Source organism: Plecotus auritus (assembly GCF_963455305.1).
Source record: "Plecotus auritus genome assembly, chromosome: 3".
NCBI lineage: Eukaryota > Metazoa > Chordata > Mammalia > Chiroptera > Vespertilionidae > Plecotus > Plecotus auritus.
The window spans coordinates 224,111,509-224,130,720 of NC_137772.1; the positions used below are offsets into that span (position 1 = coordinate 224,111,509).

The following is a 19,212-nucleotide window of genomic DNA, read 5'->3' on the forward strand; positions in this document are numbered from 1 at the left end:
AACGTCATCACACAAAAACAGGTGGTCAGCCCGGCCGGTGTGGCTCAGTGGTTGAGCATCGACCTATGAACCAGGAGGTCACGGTTGGATTCCCGGTCAGGGCATACGCCCAGTTTGCGGGCTCGACCCCCAGTTGGGGGCATGCGGGAGGCAGCCAACTAATGATTCTTTCTCATCATTGATGTTTTTTTCTCTCTCCCTTCCTCTCTGGAAATTAATAAATATGTATTTTTAAAAAATCAGGCAGGAAGTTGAACTTCAAGACAGTGAATGAGCTCAGTAAACGGGGTCAGTGTGAAGTCAGTGAAGGCTCTCACTGAGGTTCACACCGTCTGGGGTTATTCGGGTGCATCAGTCACTCTGTCTGACCAACTGGGGTTTCTCCCATGTTCTTCTGCAAGTCACCATGTCAGGTGGCTTCGTGGAAACACACGTCAAGAGCTTGTCGCGCGGCTGGCTGTCCACGGCGCTCACCTCCTCCGCAGCAAACCCAGGCGCTGGCGTCACCTAAGCCACACGTGGGGCGGTCTGGCTCCGGTGACAGTGGCGTGCCTGCAGAGCTGAGGTGACAGGCCCGCTGTCTCCCGCGAGCACCTGGACAGAGGCCTTTGCAAAGACTAATTACTGCGGAAATCACAGCTGCCTGTTTCCCGCCAAGTCAAAGCCAAAAGGAACGAAACGAAAACAGCCTTCAGGTTAAACATCTCGCTTCCTCGCAGCCGCAGGACTGAGAGATACGCAGGTCCCAGTTTTGTTTTTAATTTAGCGCAAAATTTTTAAAACGTACTTTGTAATAAGCTAAGTCGCACCTCAAAGCCATTACTGTCTGTGGCAAGAGCTGGTTTTGTACATTTGAGTCACTTCTTTCAGCCCTAGTGAAATGCACTGATACCGCCGTGACTTAAAAGAAGAAACACACATATTTGCTCGTCACCCCGATCCGGGCACATGGCCCCTAAAACCTGTCATTTCCTCCCTCGGAGCTATGGAGCCATCGTGGTGTTGTTTTTGCTCCTGGTTCCTGAAATGGCTCCCGCACACGGAGGTGGGACAGGTGTCTGTCATCCAAGACAAGCTCCTTTCAACCTGCAAGGTTTGTGCTAATCAGTGAGCAGTGGGGGCTCAGAATAGCCTCACACTGGGGGGGGGGGGGGGGAGCTAGTTGCCAGGGAAACCATGTGATCACAGGGTTGGCACTTTGGGGTCCACCCCTGCACCCCCAGGAGGGGAGGGCTAGAGGCAGACTCAATCACCAATGCCCAGTGATGTATCAACGACAGTTACGTCGTTGAGGCCTCCATAAATATCCCGAACCATGGAACTGGGACAACGGGCCTCGGAGAGCTCCCTGGGCACTGGACACTGCGAGGGCCTGGGGCATGGTGCCCGGGGAGGCATGGACGCCTGTGCCTCTCCATCCTTTGCCCTTCGCATCTCTGTCACCTGCTGTTCCCGAGTTGCTTCCTTTCTAACAACCAGTAACCTAGTAAGTCACCTTCTCCTGAGCTCCGGAAGCTCTAACAGATTAACCCAGCCCTCGGAGGGGGTGGGAACCTACGATGTACAGTCTGTCGGTCAGCACAGGTGACAGCCTGTGCCTGTGATTGGCATCTGAAGTGCAGAGAGAGTGGGCGGTGCTGTGGGGCGGAGCCCTGCACTGTGACCTGGCGCCACCTGCAGGCAGACAGGGTCAGAACAGAATTAAACCGCAGGACCCAGGACCCCTGGAGAACAGACTTGCTCAGAAGTTCGTGAGTGGGAGAGCAAAGGAGAAATTGAGTTTTTTCTAGGATAGACTCCTTAACCTTCCAAAGAAATGTCTTTATTCAGTAGTATTTACAGGGCTCAGGAAAGGAAAAAAGCTCTAGAAAAAGGAAATTTCAAAATCGGTCTTTGGTGAGGGCCGGGAGCCGTGAGCGCTGGTCCAGGCTGGGGTCTCGCCCTTACCGTGGTCACTTCCAGGTCGTGAGGACGGATCTCCCCGAGTCTCTCGACCGGATCCCTCTGGGCCCCAGCGACTGGCCCGAGCGACTCCTCAGCTCGCGCTCGGCCCCGTCGCCCTGCGCCAGCTCCTCGTCGTACCTGCGCGCAGGGAGGGGGAAACAAAGGCAGTGGGCTGCAGCGTGGCACGCCCCACGTCGCCCAGGGAAGCAGCCCGCCCCTCCCCGGGGTCTGGGCAGCCCGGAGGCCACGGGGCACGGGAATGCAACCTTCCTGACGTGCTGCAGTGGCCGGCCTGCAGCTGACGTGTGACACAGGCCACCCGACGGAATCCCCCAAAGGAAACAGGAATGAGGTGGCAGGGGAGTGAAGAAGAGAGGGGTCTGGAGATACTTCACACACAGCATCCGTGGGGCGGGCATGGCTAACACGCTTCAGACAGGGACAGGGGGCCCAGGGCCAGGCGTGTGGCCAGAGCTTCGTTAGTATTTATTACACAAAGACCACACCAAGGCCGGGTCTTTTCTGCCACAAAATGACCTACCCCACCACATCACTGATAGACAGCAGACTCTGCCCGCACAAGGCAAGTCCACGCAGAGCCAGACAATCCAAGCTGGCCCTGACCGGTTTGGCTCAGTGGATAGAGCACCGGCCTGCGGACTGAAGGGTCCCAGGTTCGATTCCGGTCAAGGGCATGTGCCTTGGTTGCGGGCACATCCCCAGTGGGGGGTGTGCAGGAGGCAGCTGATCGATGTTTCTCTCTCATCGATGTTTCTAACTCTCTGACCCTCTCCCTTCCTGTCTGTAAAAAATCAATAAAGTATATTAAAAAAAAAAAAAAAAAGAAAAGAAAACGCAAGCTGGCCTCGGCGCCCCTCGGTCTGATCACCCAAGGACGAAGGCACAGTCACTCGCAAACTCACAGAACTTCGTAATGGCCAAGAACCTCCTTTGGGGGAGACTTGTTCCATTTACAGTCTGGAATTTCGCCATTGGGAACGGCGATGTTGAGGGTGTCGTTAATCAGGTTATACTTAAGGATCCGATCGTTGGCGGTGCTGGAGGTGAGAGACGGAGATGCGTTAACCTACGAGAGGAAAGAAACCGTGTCCTTCACTCGCGTCGCTTCCTCCTTTGGAATAAACACGCACAGGGCAGCAGAAAGCACTGCTTCCACACATTTAGGTCAAACGGTGCCTCATGCTGTGAACATGACATCTTCAGGGCACCTTCAGAGGAAGTACTTTGTGATCTACTTTTTGTTGTTGTTGTGTTAATACACAGCCAAGGACATTTTTTCCATTGCTTTTCAGAGACAGAGTGGAAAGGGGCGGGGGGAGAGAGAGAGAAACATCAATGTGAGAGACACACATCATTCTACTGCCTCCCGCATGCATGCCCTCGACCCGTGACCCTTTGGTGTGCAGGCTGACGCTCTAACCACTGAGCACACCAGCCAGGGCTCGCATCTGCTTGGATTAGCTGTTAGATGAAACATAAATAACGGTTAAAGGCAGGATTAGGACCTTGATCTGCAAATCAGCCATCACACAAATACAAGTTCTAAGTCCACAGCTCTCACCAACACCTCGGTGCTGACCTTGTGCTGCGCTCTGTCCTAAGTGCCAAGAGCCACCCGAGCTCTGCTGGGTAGTGACCCAAATGACCTTGAACGAGTCGCACTGTGGGGTCAAGTCCATGGTAACGGCCCCGTTCTGCTAAGAGGGGAATACCTCACAAAGCCACATTCTGACCCAAATGAGGAACCCATCCGACAAACGGGAAGTTCGTCCCACAGGCCTCTGCGGAGCTAAGCAAGGTGGCAAAACCCATGGAGTGTCCCACAGGCCCTCAGTCACCTCCTTACTCTTATGTTAGGCATAAGATGATGACCTTGGGGAGCACAGGTCATGATGACCTTGGGGAGCACAGGTCGTGATGACCTTGGGGAGCAGAGGCAGCACATACGCAAGTTGTTCAGGTGACTCCCAACTTGTGCTGCCGGCAGGGCATCGAATGTGCCGTGGGAAGGAGGGAAGGAGGGGAGGAGGGGAGGAGGGAAGGAGGAAAGGAGGGAAGGAGGGTGGGCCTCCGGTGCCCCGAAACCGCTGCCGTCGCACGGCATGACACGGTGACTCTATCAGGAAGGTGCTGGGATGAACAAGCTGCTGTGTTAGAAGCAATCTTCTCAGGTAGGGTCCCAGCTCACCAGGAGAGCGGGACCGCCATTCCAGTTACTGGTTCAGACGGAGAGCGAGCCCCGCGGTGTGGCTCAGTCGGTGGACCTTGCCCTGCACACCGAACGGCTGTGGGTTCAGTGCCCGGTCAGCGCACACACCCAGGCTGCAGGTTTGATCACCAGTCGGGATGCGTATGGGAGGCCACCGATCCATGTTTCCCTCTCTCTCTCCATTGATCTCTAAAATCAATAAAAAGCACATCCTCAGTGAGGTTCCTCATCTCTGAACGGTATGCCACCCCTTCCCAAGGGCTTCCGGCTCTGGGAGCGCCTTTCCAGCATGGGAGCGACGTCCCCCAGGAGGGCAGAGCGGGGCCTCCGAGCGAGGACCCGTCCGGAAGCATCCTGGAGCGTGAGGCCATGCCAGCACCGAGCTCCTGCCTGTGAGCTGGGCCCCCCGGAGGGGGCAGACCCAGACGGGGCTCCTTTCCCACCATCAGCAAATAGACACACCTGCACATCTGTCCCTGTTACACTTCAAACCTCCTCAGAGCCCTAGCCAGCCTGGCTCAGTGGATAGAGCTTTAGCCTGCGGACTGAAGGGTCCCGGGTTCAATTCCGGCTAAGGGCACATGCCTGGGTTGCGGACTTGATCCCCAATAGGGGGCGTGCAGGAGGCAGCCAATCAATGATTCTCTCTCATCATTGATGTTTCTATCTCCTTCTCCCTTCCTCTCTGAAGTTAATAAATATATTAAAACAAACAAAAAAAAACCTCCTCAGATGCCCTAGTCCTGCCGCCGGCCTGGGCCGTTAGGCTAGGTCAGTGGAGCCAGAGGCGGGCAGCGGCGGGCGGGTGGGGGTGGGCGGGTGGAGGTGGGGGGGGGGCGGGCAGATGGAGGTGGGGGGCAGGCTCCCGCCCGTCCACAGTTACCTCGATCAGCCAGGGCTTCAGCCTGTCGTCGATGATGATGTCGTAGCCATAGCACTCAAAGCAGTGCTTGTCGTTGTTCATCACCGGCTGCAGAGAGAGACCAGGGTTGAGCGCTGACCTATGAACCAGGAGGTCAGGGTTCAATGCCCGGTCAAGGGCACATGCCCGGGTTGCGGGCTCGATCCTGACTGTGGGGGGGGCGTGCAGGAGGCAGCCGATCAATGATTCTCTCCTCATTGATGTTTCTATCTCTACCTCCCTGTCCCTTCCTCTCTGGAAAAAGGAAAGGAAGGCGGTAGGCTCCCTTCGGCCCTAAGGATCTACGAAATAGCAAAGCGAACGCCTAAAAACAAGGAGGCTGCTGCAAGTCCCCTCCAGAACCTCAGCTTCTGCCACGACATCCCTTCTGGCCTCAACGGCCCAGGAGAGCTGGTGACAACACCAGGGCCACGGCCACGGCCACGGCAGAGGCCGCTCCAGGCGCACCTGGGCAGCCCCGGCGGGAAGTGGCCCCTTCCCGAACCTGCCTCAGCCTCGAGCAGGTACGGAGGAGGCGAGGCCCTAATAACAGGTATTTTCAGCAAAGCACAAGCATCACCAGCTCCCAAGCACCCGCAGGGCAGGGCCCTTCCCGCCCCGACTCTGCCCCTGCCCTGCCCCTCCCGGCCCTGCTCACCGCCACGGCCTTCAGCGACTGCACGATGACCCAGTGGATCTCGTCGAACAGCTTGCCGGTCACCTCCTTGCCTCGGGTGCTCTCCAGGTACAGCCGCAGGTTGCTCACGGTCCACTTGCCCCCGTGGATGTGGTTGTAGTCCTCCTGGCCATGGGAAAGGGGCAGAGCCTCGGGCACTGCTCCCAGAGGGGCCGAGTGCCCGCCCTCCCTCCTCCAGGCGGGTCTGCCCAGGGGCCTGGGCCTCCTCCGTGGGCACGCTTTTAAAATACTCACCTCGGGAACATCCTTACAATCAATCATTTATACCTTGTAGTGCATGCTGTGGAAGCCACCCGGGTCCCCCCCGCCCCCTTAAGACCAAGGCACCTCTCACCCCGCCACCCACGCTTTGGGGGCTCCAGCCCCGCCGACCTCCTTTCAACTCCTACAACGCTCCTTCCTGCCACAGGGCCTTGGCACATGCCGCACCCTCTGCTGGAAGGCTCTTTTCCCACCTCCCCCTCCCCCGCCCCGGGCCGCCCCTGCGCATGCTCAGGCCTCTGCACAATCCCCCGCATGGGAGCCTCTCCGACCACGGGGACAAGGGAACCCCGCCACCCCACGCTCTCCCCGCAGAGCACACATCTCAGGCTGTGGCCACACGCCCAGCGGTGACGCCATCTGATGACTGTCTCCCCGCCACAGGCCCTGGGACCCATGAGGAGGGACCCAGGTAGGGAAGGCCCAGCACTGAGCATGGGGCCAGCCCCGATGGCGCGCAGTGTGTATTTGTTGAACAAATGAACGGCTGAGCGTGAGAGCTCTCGCGTGATTCTCCCAACAACACTAAGGCAGGCATGTCAAACTCGCTGCTGGCGGGCCGCACGCCGCCCACAATGAATACTTTTGCAGCGCAGCCAATGTAACAGTATGTAAGAAAACATGAATTTCCTCATTGCTCTTGTTCTATTTTATACTATACTTTCTTTTTTTTTTAAAATATATTTTAGTGATATTTTACAGAGAGGAAAGGAGAGGGATAGAGAGCTAGGAACATCGATGAGAGAGAAACATCGATCAGCTGCCTCCTGCACACCCCCCACTGGGGATCTGCCCGCAACCAAGGTACATGCCCTTGACCGGAATCGAACCCGGGACCCTTCAGTCTGCAGGCCAACGCTCCATCCACTGAGCCAAACCGGTTTTGGCTTATACTATACTTTCTGAAATAAACCTATGTTTCTATGAAAATTGAAGCTTGTGTGTGTTTTTTTGCGGCCCACATAAACGTAAACCTTGTTTATTTGGCCCGTTAGCCTTTACAACTGGAGAAACTGAGGCTGAGAGTCCAACTCACCTGCCTGAGGTCACAGAACTCGAGAGGCAAGGCTGGCACTGGCTTCCTGCGTCCCCATGTCCCCTCCCCCACCGCAGGCTGACGGCAGGACAGCCACACCAGGAACTCAGGGCTCCCACGCGTGGTCGATGCCAGGGCATCTTGCTAGGGCCCCCATACCCACCCCTCCCTCTCCTGCAGAAACAGGGAAAGAAAGAAACCCACAGCCCTGGCTGGTTTGGCCCAGCGGATAGAGCATCGGCCTGCGGACTGAAGGGTCCTGGGTTTGAATCCGGTCAAGGGCACGTGCCCGGGTTGCGGGCCGGATCCCCAGTGGGGGCGTGCGGGAGGCAGCCGATCAATGATTCTCTCTCATCGTTGATGTGTCTCTCTCTCTCCCTCTCCCTTCCTCTCTGAAATTAATAAAAATATATTAAAAAAAGAAAAAAGAAACCCACAGAATCACTCCGCTGCCTTCGGGTCGAGGGAAAGCGACACTCACCCCGTGCTTCTGGATGGCGACGTTGGTGAGGTGAACAAACATGTTGTCCAGCTCGCTGGTGCTGGGCGTGTACTTGACCGTGCAGAAGCGGCAGAACCCGAGCTTGTACCTGAGTGGGGTTCGGATCAGGCAATGCTCGGAGGACAAGCACAAAAACGTGACACAAAGCTCTCGACACGGAGCTGTGGGTCTGGTTTTGAACGTTTAAAAGCACCGTGTTTCTTCAATGCTTCGTTTTTTAAAACCGCTTTATCGACATGTAAGTCATATGTACATATACCTCACCCCCCTCAAGAATTCGATTCCAGGTTCCGGCAAATCCAGAGTTGTGCGACCATCGCCGCCATCCACGTCACAACATTCGCATCACCCCAAACGGAAACCCCGTGACCACTGGCAGCCGCTCCCCACCCCCAGGGCTGGGCAACCCCCATCTACGTTCCGTCTAAAGATCTGCCTGCTCGGGGCATTTCATGTAAACAGAACGACACAACACGTGGCCGTCTGCGCCTGGCTTCTCTCCCCGCGCGTGCCTGCGAGGTTCAAGAGCTGCTTTTCATCGGCAAGCCCCGCGTGAGCATCGCGGTTCATCACCGCACTCGACGCTCACCCTTGGCGGGCGCTGGGCACCGGGGCGCCTCACCAACCCGCACCATGGCGCTAAGGAGCGCGCGCACTCACGGCACCACCGTGAGGATGGGAATGGGCCTGGCGCTTACATGTAGCAGCGCAGCGGGCGGTAGGTGGACACGAGGACGTACAGGCGCAGGTCGAACTTCCTCCCGCCGATCAGTAACGGGTTGCTGATGTAGAGGGAGATCACGTAGGCTTCCTTCGTGGACTGAGACACAAACCTAAACGTGGCAGAGAAGGCCGAAATCAGACGGCAGAGACCGAAGGCGCATTCAGTCGGCAGGTAACCAGCTCCCGCCTCTCCTTAAGTGAGAAAACGGGGGAGACGCTGTCCATGAGGAGCCCTGGGCCCGGGCCCAGCCCCAGGGACGGCGGCAGCTGCTGGGAGCCCTAGGGCAGTGCTCCTGGGCTGACCCTCCCGGGGCTGGCGACGTGTCATCAGACTTCAGCGCCAGTGCTGGGATCTCCCACGGGAAAGGCTCACAGCGACAGCAGGTGAGGGCCTCCCGGAGGCAGAGCGAGCCGGGACGAAATGCCCGGGAAGAAATCCCTGGACTCGGTTCCAAGGAGACCCCCTCCCAGGGAGGAGGCTGGGCCTGACCTGATGCGGCCCCTCCCACCAACGGAGCCCAGGTGCAGACTAGCCGGGTCCCCCACCTGCCCGCGAGGCGAGGCCATCGGTGCCACCGGTGCCCTCAGCTCAGCCAGGTGAGGAGCCTACGGGTCTACACCACAAAATGTGCTCGACAGTAGGTGTCAGGGAGTCAGTCCCAGGTCCTAAGCAGATGCTCTGCTGCCTCAGAAACACTGTGACTGGCCCGGCCAGCGTGGCGCAGTGGGTGAGCATCGACCTATGAACCTGGAGGTCAGGGTTCAATTCCCGGTCAGGGCGCATGCCTGGTTGTGGGCTCGATCTCCAGTGTGGGGCGTGAAGGAGGCAGCCCATCAACGATTCTCTCTCATCATTGATGTTTCTATCTCTCTCCCTCTCCCTTCCTCTCTGAAATCAATAAAAATATATATTTTAAAAAAACACACACCCTAGCCGGATTGGCGCAGTGCAGTGGTTGGCAAACTCAGTCAACAGAGCCAAATAGCAACTGTACAACAATTGAAATTTCTTTTGAGAGCCAAATTTTTTAAACTTAAACTTCTTCTAACGCCACTTCTTCAAAATAGACTTGCCCAGGCCGTGGTATTTTGTGGAAGAGCCACACTCAAGGGGCCAAAGAGCCGCATGTGGCTTGCGGGCCGCAGTTTGCCGACCACTGGCTCAGTGGATAGAGCTTGGCCTGCAAACTGAAGGGTCCTAGGTTCGATTCCCGTCAAGGGCACATGCCCAGGTTGCAGGCTCGATCCCCAGTGTGGGGCATGCAGGAGGCAGCCCATCAATGATTCTCTCTCATCATGGATGTTTCTCTCTCTCTCCCCCTCTCCCTTCCTCTCTGAAATCAATAAAAATATATTATAAAGCCCTAACCGGTTTGGCTCAGTGGATAGAGCATTGGCCTGCGGACTCAAGGGTCCCAGGTTCGATTCCGGTCAAGGGCATGTACCTTGGTTGCGGGCACATACCCAGTAGGGAGTGTGCAGGAGGCAGCTGATTGATGTTTCTCTCTCATCGATGTTTCTAACTCTCTCTCTCTCCCCCTTCCTCTCTGAAATCAATAAAATATATTTTAAAACACACACACTGTGACTGGACGGGTCTCCCACCAACTTCAGGAACACAGGCTCCTGTCCTGTGACTCCTGCTGCTCTCACACCGGTTCCCCCTGCACCGCCCCTCGGGGAGAGTCTAAATGAATGTCGCCCCAGGACAAAGGATGCACTCCTACAAAAGCCAGCCCGTGGCCGACAGACAGACGGACGGCGGGAAACTGCCCCCACTCACGAGGACGTCTTGCTGTCCCGGGACCACTTTTTGATCTGCGAGAGCTTGTTGATGAGGAAGATGCCCTTGCCCTGGGCTTTGCCGCACGGCTTCATGATCCACGTGCTGGACGGGCTCTTCCGGAACTCCTCCACGAACAGGTTGTAGTCGGCGGGCAGCATGTAGGTGACCGGGACAAAGTCTGGAAGGGGAAGCAGAGGGGACCCGGTGAGCCAGCCCCGCCGCGGCCGCGAACGGAAAATACTGCCACTGCCTTTCCAGGGGCCTGTGTCCCACCCCCCACCCTGCCCAACCCAGCACCTGGCAGACCGAGGACTTCCGCGGCTCAGGGCCTGCAGAGGAACAACTCACCGTTACACCTGTGTGCTAAGCACGTTACAAGCCTGTACCCGCTACGAGTGTTCACTACAGCACCGTGAGCTAGGGACTCGCAGCGTTCCCGTTTATCAGATGCGGAAACTGAGGCCCAGAGAGGACACTTACATGATTGTGCAGACGGCTGTGGACTATGCAACAGTCCAGCTTTATCACCAGACAGGACAGGGGTGTGCGCTCTCCCTGGGTGTCGCCAGACGCGGCATTTGCAGCTCAGGAAGTGGTCACGCGTGCTGAGCACCGCGGACATTCTCTCCCTCACACAAAGCACACTCCCCAGGCGTCACTCAGATTCCGAAATTGAGGGCACCCCCCCCCCCCACATCTCTAGGGATCCAAAGAGGCGCCCAGCACAACGTGCACCAACACATTCACCCGTCAAAGCCAGCAGGTGTCACCCCGATGCCTTGGGCAGCTGACGTGAAAAAACTCAACTATTTACAGTTAAAACCCGAGGCCGTGAGAAGGGCACACACCCAGGTAGAGGTATTTCCCATTCTCGTCCTTCTCTGCCAGGGGACTCCCCTCTTTCTCCAGCTCCTTCCGGTATCTCTTAATGTTCTTCACCATCAGGTCCTTCCGGGTCAGCTCGTAGTGGTTCGGAAAGTGGTTGACTATCTGATCGTCTGAGAGCCGGTAGCCAGTTTCCACACTGAAGACGTTTCGGATGGTTTGCACGCTCATCCTGAGAGGGAAGCACAGAGGGACGTGCAGGACAGCAGCTCCCGTTTGTCCACGCGGAGGCGGTCTCATCAAAGCCCGGGAACTCCCCCAGAGCCCTTCCCTACCCACCCGCAGCACTGGAGCCAGGCTGCCAGGCCCACGGTGGCACAGGAACGTGTCCAGTGACTGGCTATGGCGTGAACTGTTTGAGGCAGGAGCTGTTTTTTTTTTAAAAATATATTTTATTGGTTTTTTACAGAGAGGAAGGGAGAGGGATAGAGAGTCAGAAACATCGATGAGAGAGAAACATTGATCAGCTGCCTCCTGCACACCTCCCACTGGGGATGTGCCCGCAACCAAGGTACATGCCCTTGACCGGAATCGAACCTGGGACCCTTCAGTCCGCAGGCCGACGCTCTATCCACCAAGCCAAACCGGTCAGGGCTAGGCAGGAGCTGTTTTGACCATACCCTGAACGGTTTCATTCTCTGGCACACAGTAGGTGCTCCATAAATGTTTACCAATGAATGATAACATTGATTATTGGTAACAGTAATCAACTCTGTAGTCAGGAAGGTCATTTACACGATATTTGCACCCAAAGTCAGGAAGGACAGGGAGCCCTTAAACTCAAACCCCAGGGATTATTCAAGGCCAGGTCAGCACTCACCCGGGCTGCCGCCTAGTGAAGTGAGGAGGAGGAGGAGAAGGGGGGGGGAGAAGAAGGCCAGGGTCCTGCCACCCTCTGTGCCCTCACCAGCCCCAGGCAGGGAAAGAGCAGGAAGGACGGGAGGGCCGGCACCCACAAGGGAACCAGAGTCACAAAAAGGCAGCTGGTGGCCTCTCGCTGTGTGGTCCCTGCCCCCACCCCCACCCCAGGGCACTCCCTAAGAGGGGGTCTGGGGCACCCAAGATCATTAGAATAAGGATATTTTTTTTTTTACTTTTTACTATGGTATCAGTCAACCGTATATGAAAGTAGAGAGAGAAACGTGTAACAGAATCCCGTGACCCAGCCCACAGCTGTCACCACCCAGCCAGCCTTGTTTCGTCTGTGCCCCACCCACTCCCCACACACGCGCCTGCTGTTCCGTTTTCTTCATTTATTTCTTTTTTTTTTTTTTTTAATATATTTTATTGATTTTTTACAGAGAGGAAGGGAGAGGGATAGAGAGCCAGAAACATCGATGAGAGAGAAACATCGATCAGCTGCCTCCTGCACACTCCCTACTGGGGATGTGCCCGCAACCAAGGTACATGCCCTTGACCGGAATCGAACCTGGGACCTTTCAGTCCACAGGCCGACGCTCTATCCACCGAGCCAAACCGGTTGGAGCTAGGCAGGAGCTGTTTTGACCATACCCTGAACGGTTTCATTCTCTGGCACACAGTAGGTGCTCCATAAATGTTTACCAATGAATGATAACATTGATTATTGGTAACAGTAATCAACTCTGTAGTCAGGAAGGTCATTTACACAATATTTGCACCCAGAGTCAGGAAGGACAGGGAGCCCTTAAACCCAAACCCCAGGGATTATTCAAGGCCAAGTCAGCATTCACCCGGGCTGCCCCCTAGTGAAGTGAGGAGGAGGAGGAGGAGGACGAGGGGGGAGAGAAGAAGGCCAGGGTCCTGCCACCCTCCGTGCCCTCACCAGCCCCAGGTGGGCAAAGAGCAGGAAGGATGGGAGGGGCGGCACCCACAAGGGAACCAGAGTCACAAAAAGGCAGCTGGTGGCCTCTCGCTGTGTGGTCCCTGCCCCCGCCCCCACCCCAGGGCACTCCCTAAGAGGGGGTCTGGGGCACCCAAGATCATTAGAATAAGGAGATTTTTTTTTTTACTTTTTACTATGGTAACAGTCAACCGTATATGAAAGTAGAGAGAGAAACGTGTAACAGAATCCCGTGACCAGCCCACAGCTGCCACCACCCAGCCAGCCTTGTTTCGTCTGCGCCCACCCACTCCCACACACGCGCCTGCTGTTCCGTTTTCTTCATTTATTTCTTCATTATAGTTGACAGCACTGGCTTGTTCTGCAGCCATTCCCAGACATCCTATCATTTCATCCAAAATGCTCCTGCAGCCCTAGCTGGTGTTGCTCAGTGGATAGAGCGTCTGCCTATGGACTGAGGGGTCCCAGGTTCAATTCCAGCCAAGGGCACATGCCTGGGTTGCGGGCTCAAACCCCAGTAGGGGGTGTGCAGGAGGCAGCCGATCAATGATTCTCTCTCACCATTGGTGTTTCTATCTCTCTCTCCCTCTCCCTTCCTCGCTGAAATCAATAAAAATATATAAAAAACAAACGAACAACAACAACAAAAAACAAAAACAAAATGCTCCTGCAGGAACCTCTAGCAGCTAAGGACGCCTTTTTGTGTTATACGATGTCCTATGTTACACTGTTACCACAACTGGAAAAAGCAGCAGTAATTCCCGAATATCACCAAATATCAACCAGTGTCCAACTTCCCTAATCGTCTGATATGTTTTTACAGCTTGTGCAAATAAGGGCCGGGCCTTCTGATCAGTTGTTCTCCCTCTCACGCCTCTCTCTTTTTTTTTTTTTAGTTGATTTTAGAGAGAGAGGGAGGGGGGAGGGAGAGAGAGAGAAACATTGATCGGCTGAGAGAGAGAGAGCGAGAGAGAAACACTGATGTGAGGAACACTGATCGGCTGCCTCCTACAAGGCCCTCATGGGGATCGAGCCCGCAACCTGGATATGTGCCCTGACCGGGAACTGAACCGACAACCCTTCGGTGCGTGGGACGATGCTCAACCACCGGAGCCACACCTGAGACGGGGCAGGTAGCACAGTGCGTACACAGGTGTAGACGCAAGAATGACAGGGGACAACGTGCCGCCCACGGCATGGGGTGGAGGAACGAGGAGAAGGGAAGTGGCTCAACAGAGGCAGCGGCAGGGAGAGGGGGTCCTGAGGAGGGGGATGTGCAGCGTGAAAAAGCCCCAGAGACCCTGGTGAGCCTACCCACCTCAGGGACTCACGGGGCTCTGGACCCAGGTCTGCGGAGGGTCGGGTGACAGAGGCCAGGCCGTCTCACTGTAACCCTGCCAGAGCGGGGCTGTCCGAGCAGGGACCTCTGTCACCGCTGAGGGCGGGAGCAGACCTGGACTGAGGGGGATGGGACCTCAGCCCGAGGAAGGCGGAGGAGGAGGAGAGTCCAGGACAACTAACTCCCAGGCTCCTGGTTGGACGGAGCACCGTCCAGGAGGTGATGCCAAATCCTGAGACTAACTCACCTTGGGGGGGGCGGGGGGGGGGTAACCTAGGCCAAATAGCGCCCTCTCGCCATCCGGGAGGGAAGCAAATGGGAGTACGGGGACAGCTCCCACAGGGCCCTCCTGTGACCCCCACCCCCACCCCCACCCCTGGACACTGGGCGGTAAGGTGCTGACTGTGAGAAACTAACCTGAGGGGGGAGGGCTCTGGTTTTTCACCCAAATCCCCGCAGTGGGGACCCCACTCTGCTGCCTGGTGAACAGGACTGTGGGCCCTGACAGCTACGCCGGGACGGTCCTCGCCGCCTGCGACCTGGACCGGAATCCGTAACTGGTCAATGGGCTTCGGACAGCCAGTGGCCCTGCCTCGTACTCACCAGTAAAAGTTCCAGTCCTCGTTCTCCGTCACCTGGACCCATCCTCTCTTTTCAAAATTATTGATCAGCACTGACTTCTCGATGTCAGTGACCCACTTCACTTTTCCTGCCATAACCCTGCGAGAGAGCAACGCCTCAGGCTGCGACACGGCAAGTTCCCGTCGCCCGGGGGAGCCCGTACATCCCGGACCATAGACGCCCCAAGTTCACTCCCCCCAGCTGTGGTCCCAGCCAGGGGCCTTGCAGTCCCCGGGGACACCGGGCAATGTCTAGAGCAGGGGTGGGCAAACTTTTTGACTCGAGGGCCACAATGGGTTCTTAAACTGGACCGGAGGGCCGGAACAAAAGCATGGATGGAGTGTTTGTGTGAACTAATAGAAATTCAAAGTAAAGGAGCGGAGGGGAGAGCAAGAGAACCGGATAGAACAGCTGGATCCGGCCCACGGGCCGTAGTTTGCCCAAGGCTGGTCTAGAGGCATTTTGTTTGTCACAACTGGGGGTGGGAATGCTTCTGGCATCTAGTGAGAGAGGCCGGAGATGCTGCCCGACACCCCACAATGTACAGGACGGCCCCCTACAACCAACTATCCAGCTCAAATGTCAGTGTTGCCCAAACTGAGAAATCCCGGTCGAGTAGCAAAGAAAGGCAGCAATTAGCCAGCAATTAGCCATCAATCAATGTTCAACGGCAATTGCAGCAGGGTTTTAGGTGAGCATCGCTCCCCCCGCCCCCGCCCCCCAAAGGCAGCACCCACACCACAACCACCTGCCGGCCGGCCACCGCCGAAGTGAGGGCAGCAACGAAAATCCCCAAGGCCGCGTGCTGTGCTTCAGCGAGCAGGAAATGGGCCCTCCGAGACGGTGGGGATTTCGTCCCGGCCCCCTGCTCCGGCCCCGGGTCCCTCTATCGTGACCAACGGTCCCTCGGGGAGAACACCTAAGGCTGGACTTACCATCGGTTCTTATGGAGCCGACACGGACGTCCAGTGTCTCGTCACTTTCACTGGCTCTCCCGGGGGTTCTGCCTAAAATAAAATGAATAGGCAGGTGAGATGTACACAGCACAAGACCAAGGGGCACCCTGACTGTCCTGAACGTAGAGAACTGTGGCCATGCCGAGGGCCCAGCGGAGAGTGTCTTGTGTTAACAGGTGCACCAGAGGGCCACGCAGCACTCTTACTGCCGGGTATTTAATCCGGTGCCAACTCAAAGCACAGCTCAGGGACCTGCAGCCTGGGCATTGCCCGGAGCTTGTTAGAAATGCAAACTCTTGATGCCACGCCATCCATGATGCACTGGCTCAGACTTTTGCATGCTGGAGTCATCTGGATTCGTTTCCAGCTGGCCTTCTTCGACAAGGAAAAAGCGCCATCTTTACTTATTCTTTTAGAAATGTTTTTTTGATTTTAGAGAAAGAGGAAGGGGGAGAGAGACACACACATGGGTTGGTTGCCTCCTGTAGGAACCCTGACCCAGGATCAACACCCCCCTCCACCCCTATCCCCCACCAACCTGGACATGTGCCCCGACCAGGAATCTAATTAGTGACCTTTGGGTGCACGGGAGGACACTCTAACCCACTGAGACACACTGGCAAGGGCCAAAAGCGCCATCTTTAAAGAAGATAGCAAATAATAACGGAAATGACTCCGATGGCAGCTGTACTGCCACCGTCCACCTCCTGCCCGCACCAGGAGGCAGGGCCAGGCTCCACGAAACTGTTGACTGTGCCTGCGATTCTTTGAGCGCAGACCAGGGCCGCTGGTTTGCGCTCCACAGCCTCGCACTGAAATGTGCTCAGCAAATGATTCCCGAACCACGAACCGCTTTGCAAACCCTAAACGGAACGACACGATACTTTTACATCTAGGATGGATCCCCTGAAATGCCCCAGCTACTCTATGAGGTGGACGACTCCCTCAGCCCACACCCACTCTCACTGACAGGGAAACCGGGAGGGGAGGTGCCTAGGTCCAGACCCCAGAGAGAGGTGAGCAGAGCGGGGAACCCCAGGCTCCTGCCTGCTGCTCTGAGCCCTCGCCACAGGTGCACTGCGCTCAGCAAGATGCCAACTGAAACGATACAGACTGCAGCGGCAAAAGCCTAGGAACAATGAAATCTGCGGAAACGATCATAAGAATGCAATCACAAGGACCGAGCGGCACAGGGCAAGCCACAGGCGGAGGAAGGGCCACAGCAGTCGGAGCATTCTCCCTGGAGGGCGCGGCCCGACCGGCATCAGCTGACCATCACCCTAACGGCGGAGTGGACCCAGGCGCCCACACTCGCTCGCGCATGCGCACTCACCCACCCACGCACAGCCACACCCTCGGTCCTAGGAGGCGGCGGCAGCCCGCGCGGGGCCTCAGCTGTGGGCGCAGAGCGCGGGGCAGCGCCGAGGAGCGCGGAGCAGGGAGGCCCGCACCGTGCCCAGGACCCGCCTCCAGCCCCACTCCGGTGCTTGCAAGAGGACGCCGCCGCCCGCCACCCAGCGGGTCGAGCCACCGCCCACTACTTCCGGGGCGGCGCCCTGGCAACCGAAGACGCTACCGCCGGCGCTACAACGGCTTCCGGGGTCAGACTTTCCAGGCGGGTCTCTGAGCCCTGAGCTGAGAGCTTGGGAAGAGCCAGCCGTTTAGCCTTTCTCCCCCCTTTTCTCCCCCCCCGCCCCCCGCGACCCCCGCCAAGGCCTCTTAACCTTCAGGGCCCAGAAATGAGGTTGAGAAGGGTGTGTGCGTGAGGCGGAGAGGCGTGATGATTGTGGCACTGCGGCCAGTCCGCTCTTACCCCTCTGCTGCTCAGCTTCTGTATCGGCAAACTTGGGACAGCCCTAGCGCCTACCTGGCAGGCTTCGTTATAAGAATAATATGGCAAGTTGAATTCTGCATATAGCAATCCATAAATGGCATGCTCAGCCATGACCGGGCAGCTCAATGTTAGAGCGTCCTCCCCATTCGTCAAGGTTGCGGGTTCGATCCCGGTCAGGGCACATATGAGAAGCAACCAATGAATGCATAAATTAAGCATTCTCGCTTCTTCTCTAATATCAATACATTTTTAAAAATATATTTCTTTATTGATTTCAGAGAGGGAGGGAGAGGGAGGGAGAGGGAGAGAAAGATAGAAACATCAGTGATGGAAGAGAATCATTGATTAGCTGCCTCCTGCACACTCCCTATTGGGGATCGAGCTGGCAACAGGGCATGTGCCCTTGGCCGGAATTGAACCTGGGACCCTTCAGTCCGCAGGCCAACGCTCTATCCACTGAGCCAAACCAGCTAGGGCTAAAATCAATACATTTTTTAAAAATTAAAGAAATGGCCAAAACCGGTTTGGCTCAGTGGATAGAGCGTCAGCCTGCGGACTGAAGGGTCCCAGGTTCGATTCCAGTTAGGGGCATGTAGCTTGGTTGCGGGCACATCCCCAGTGGGAGGTGTGCAGAAGGCAGCTGATCGATGTTTCTCTCTCATCGATGTTTCTGACTCTCTATCCCTCTCCCTTCCTCTCTAAAAAATCAATAAAATATATTTTTAAAAAAATTTAAAGAAATGGCCTACTCAAAGTTCAGCTCATTTGTGAAGTGTTCCCTTGAGGGTGGGATAGGTCTAGTTCTTCAAACTATGTATGTTCAAACTCTCTCTGTAAGGAAGAAGCAGCCTGATTTCATGAGAAGCAAAACTGAAGCCAGACCTGGATCGAATCCTTATTGTGGCATTTAAGCTGAAGCCATGTGTCTTAGTCTATTCCGGCTGCTATAACAACAAACACTAGAGGTGGAGTACCTTCTAAACACCACTGATTAATTTTTCACAGTTCTGGCACCAGCAAATTGGTCTGTGGTGAGGGCCTGCTTCCTGGTCATAAATGGTTTGTTATCTTACGTTGTCCCCCCATGGCAGAAGGAGTGAGGACGCTCCTTTGGGGTCTCTTTTTTTAGGGCACTAATCCCATTTACGAGAGCTCCACACTCATGACCTATTCACCTTCCAAAGGCCCCACCTCCTGATACCACCCCATTGGGGCTTAGAATTCCAGCACATGACTTTGAGGGGACATAAACACACCATTCATTGTGCTATGAGAGCAGTTCATGAAAGAAAGAGTTGACACTCACCCAAAAAATATTGAAGACCCACAACATTCAAGAAAGGCACAAAAAATCAGCCAAGATGAACTGAACACCAAGGAAACTTCCAGAACCAGCTTCCCACCTGGTTTTTATCTTTTTTCTTATTGTTCCACTTGGTTTTTATAGCTCAAAGCTAAGAATGGTCTATACCCATGACCCCAATTAAGTGAAATTTAATTTATTCCACCTCCTCTTAAAAAAAAAGTCCATTTGCTCATTAGTAGACCTGTATTACTAAAAAGTTATACTCCATTATTATTTTATTTTGTATTTCATCAATGAAAAAGTTGTACAATTTTATGGAACTTGTAAGTGGCAGAGCCTGGATTTGAACCCAGAAAACCTGACCACTCA

General features: G+C 55.7%; 1 protein-coding gene across 2 annotated transcripts; it reads right to left on the reverse strand.

Moving 5' to 3' along the window:
* Positions 1-1,802: 1,802 nt before the first annotated feature.
* On the reverse strand, positions 1,803-17,248 carry TTLL1 (TTL family tubulin polyglutamylase complex subunit L1). Of its 2 annotated transcripts, XM_080659357.1 has the most exons (11): positions 17,037-17,248; positions 15,683-15,754; positions 14,730-14,846; positions 10,929-11,137; positions 10,078-10,258; positions 8,270-8,404; positions 7,551-7,659; positions 5,734-5,877; positions 5,058-5,144; positions 2,868-3,031; positions 1,803-2,082 (listed from the first exon to the last, which is right to left on the reverse strand). In XM_080659357.1, the coding sequence occupies exons 3-11, from the start codon at positions 14,840-14,842 to the stop codon at positions 1,953-1,955; spliced, it is 1,272 nt and encodes a 423-aa protein (XP_080515483.1). In that variant the 5' UTR covers positions 14,843-14,846; positions 15,683-15,754; positions 17,037-17,248; the 3' UTR covers positions 1,803-1,952. The 2 variants fall into 2 exon arrangements, with proteins under 2 accessions (XP_080515483.1, XP_080515484.1); XM_080659358.1 differs by lacking the exons at positions 1,803-2,082; positions 2,868-3,031 and adding an exon at positions 4,158-4,363.
* Between the last annotated feature and the right edge of the window lie 1,964 nt (positions 17,249-19,212).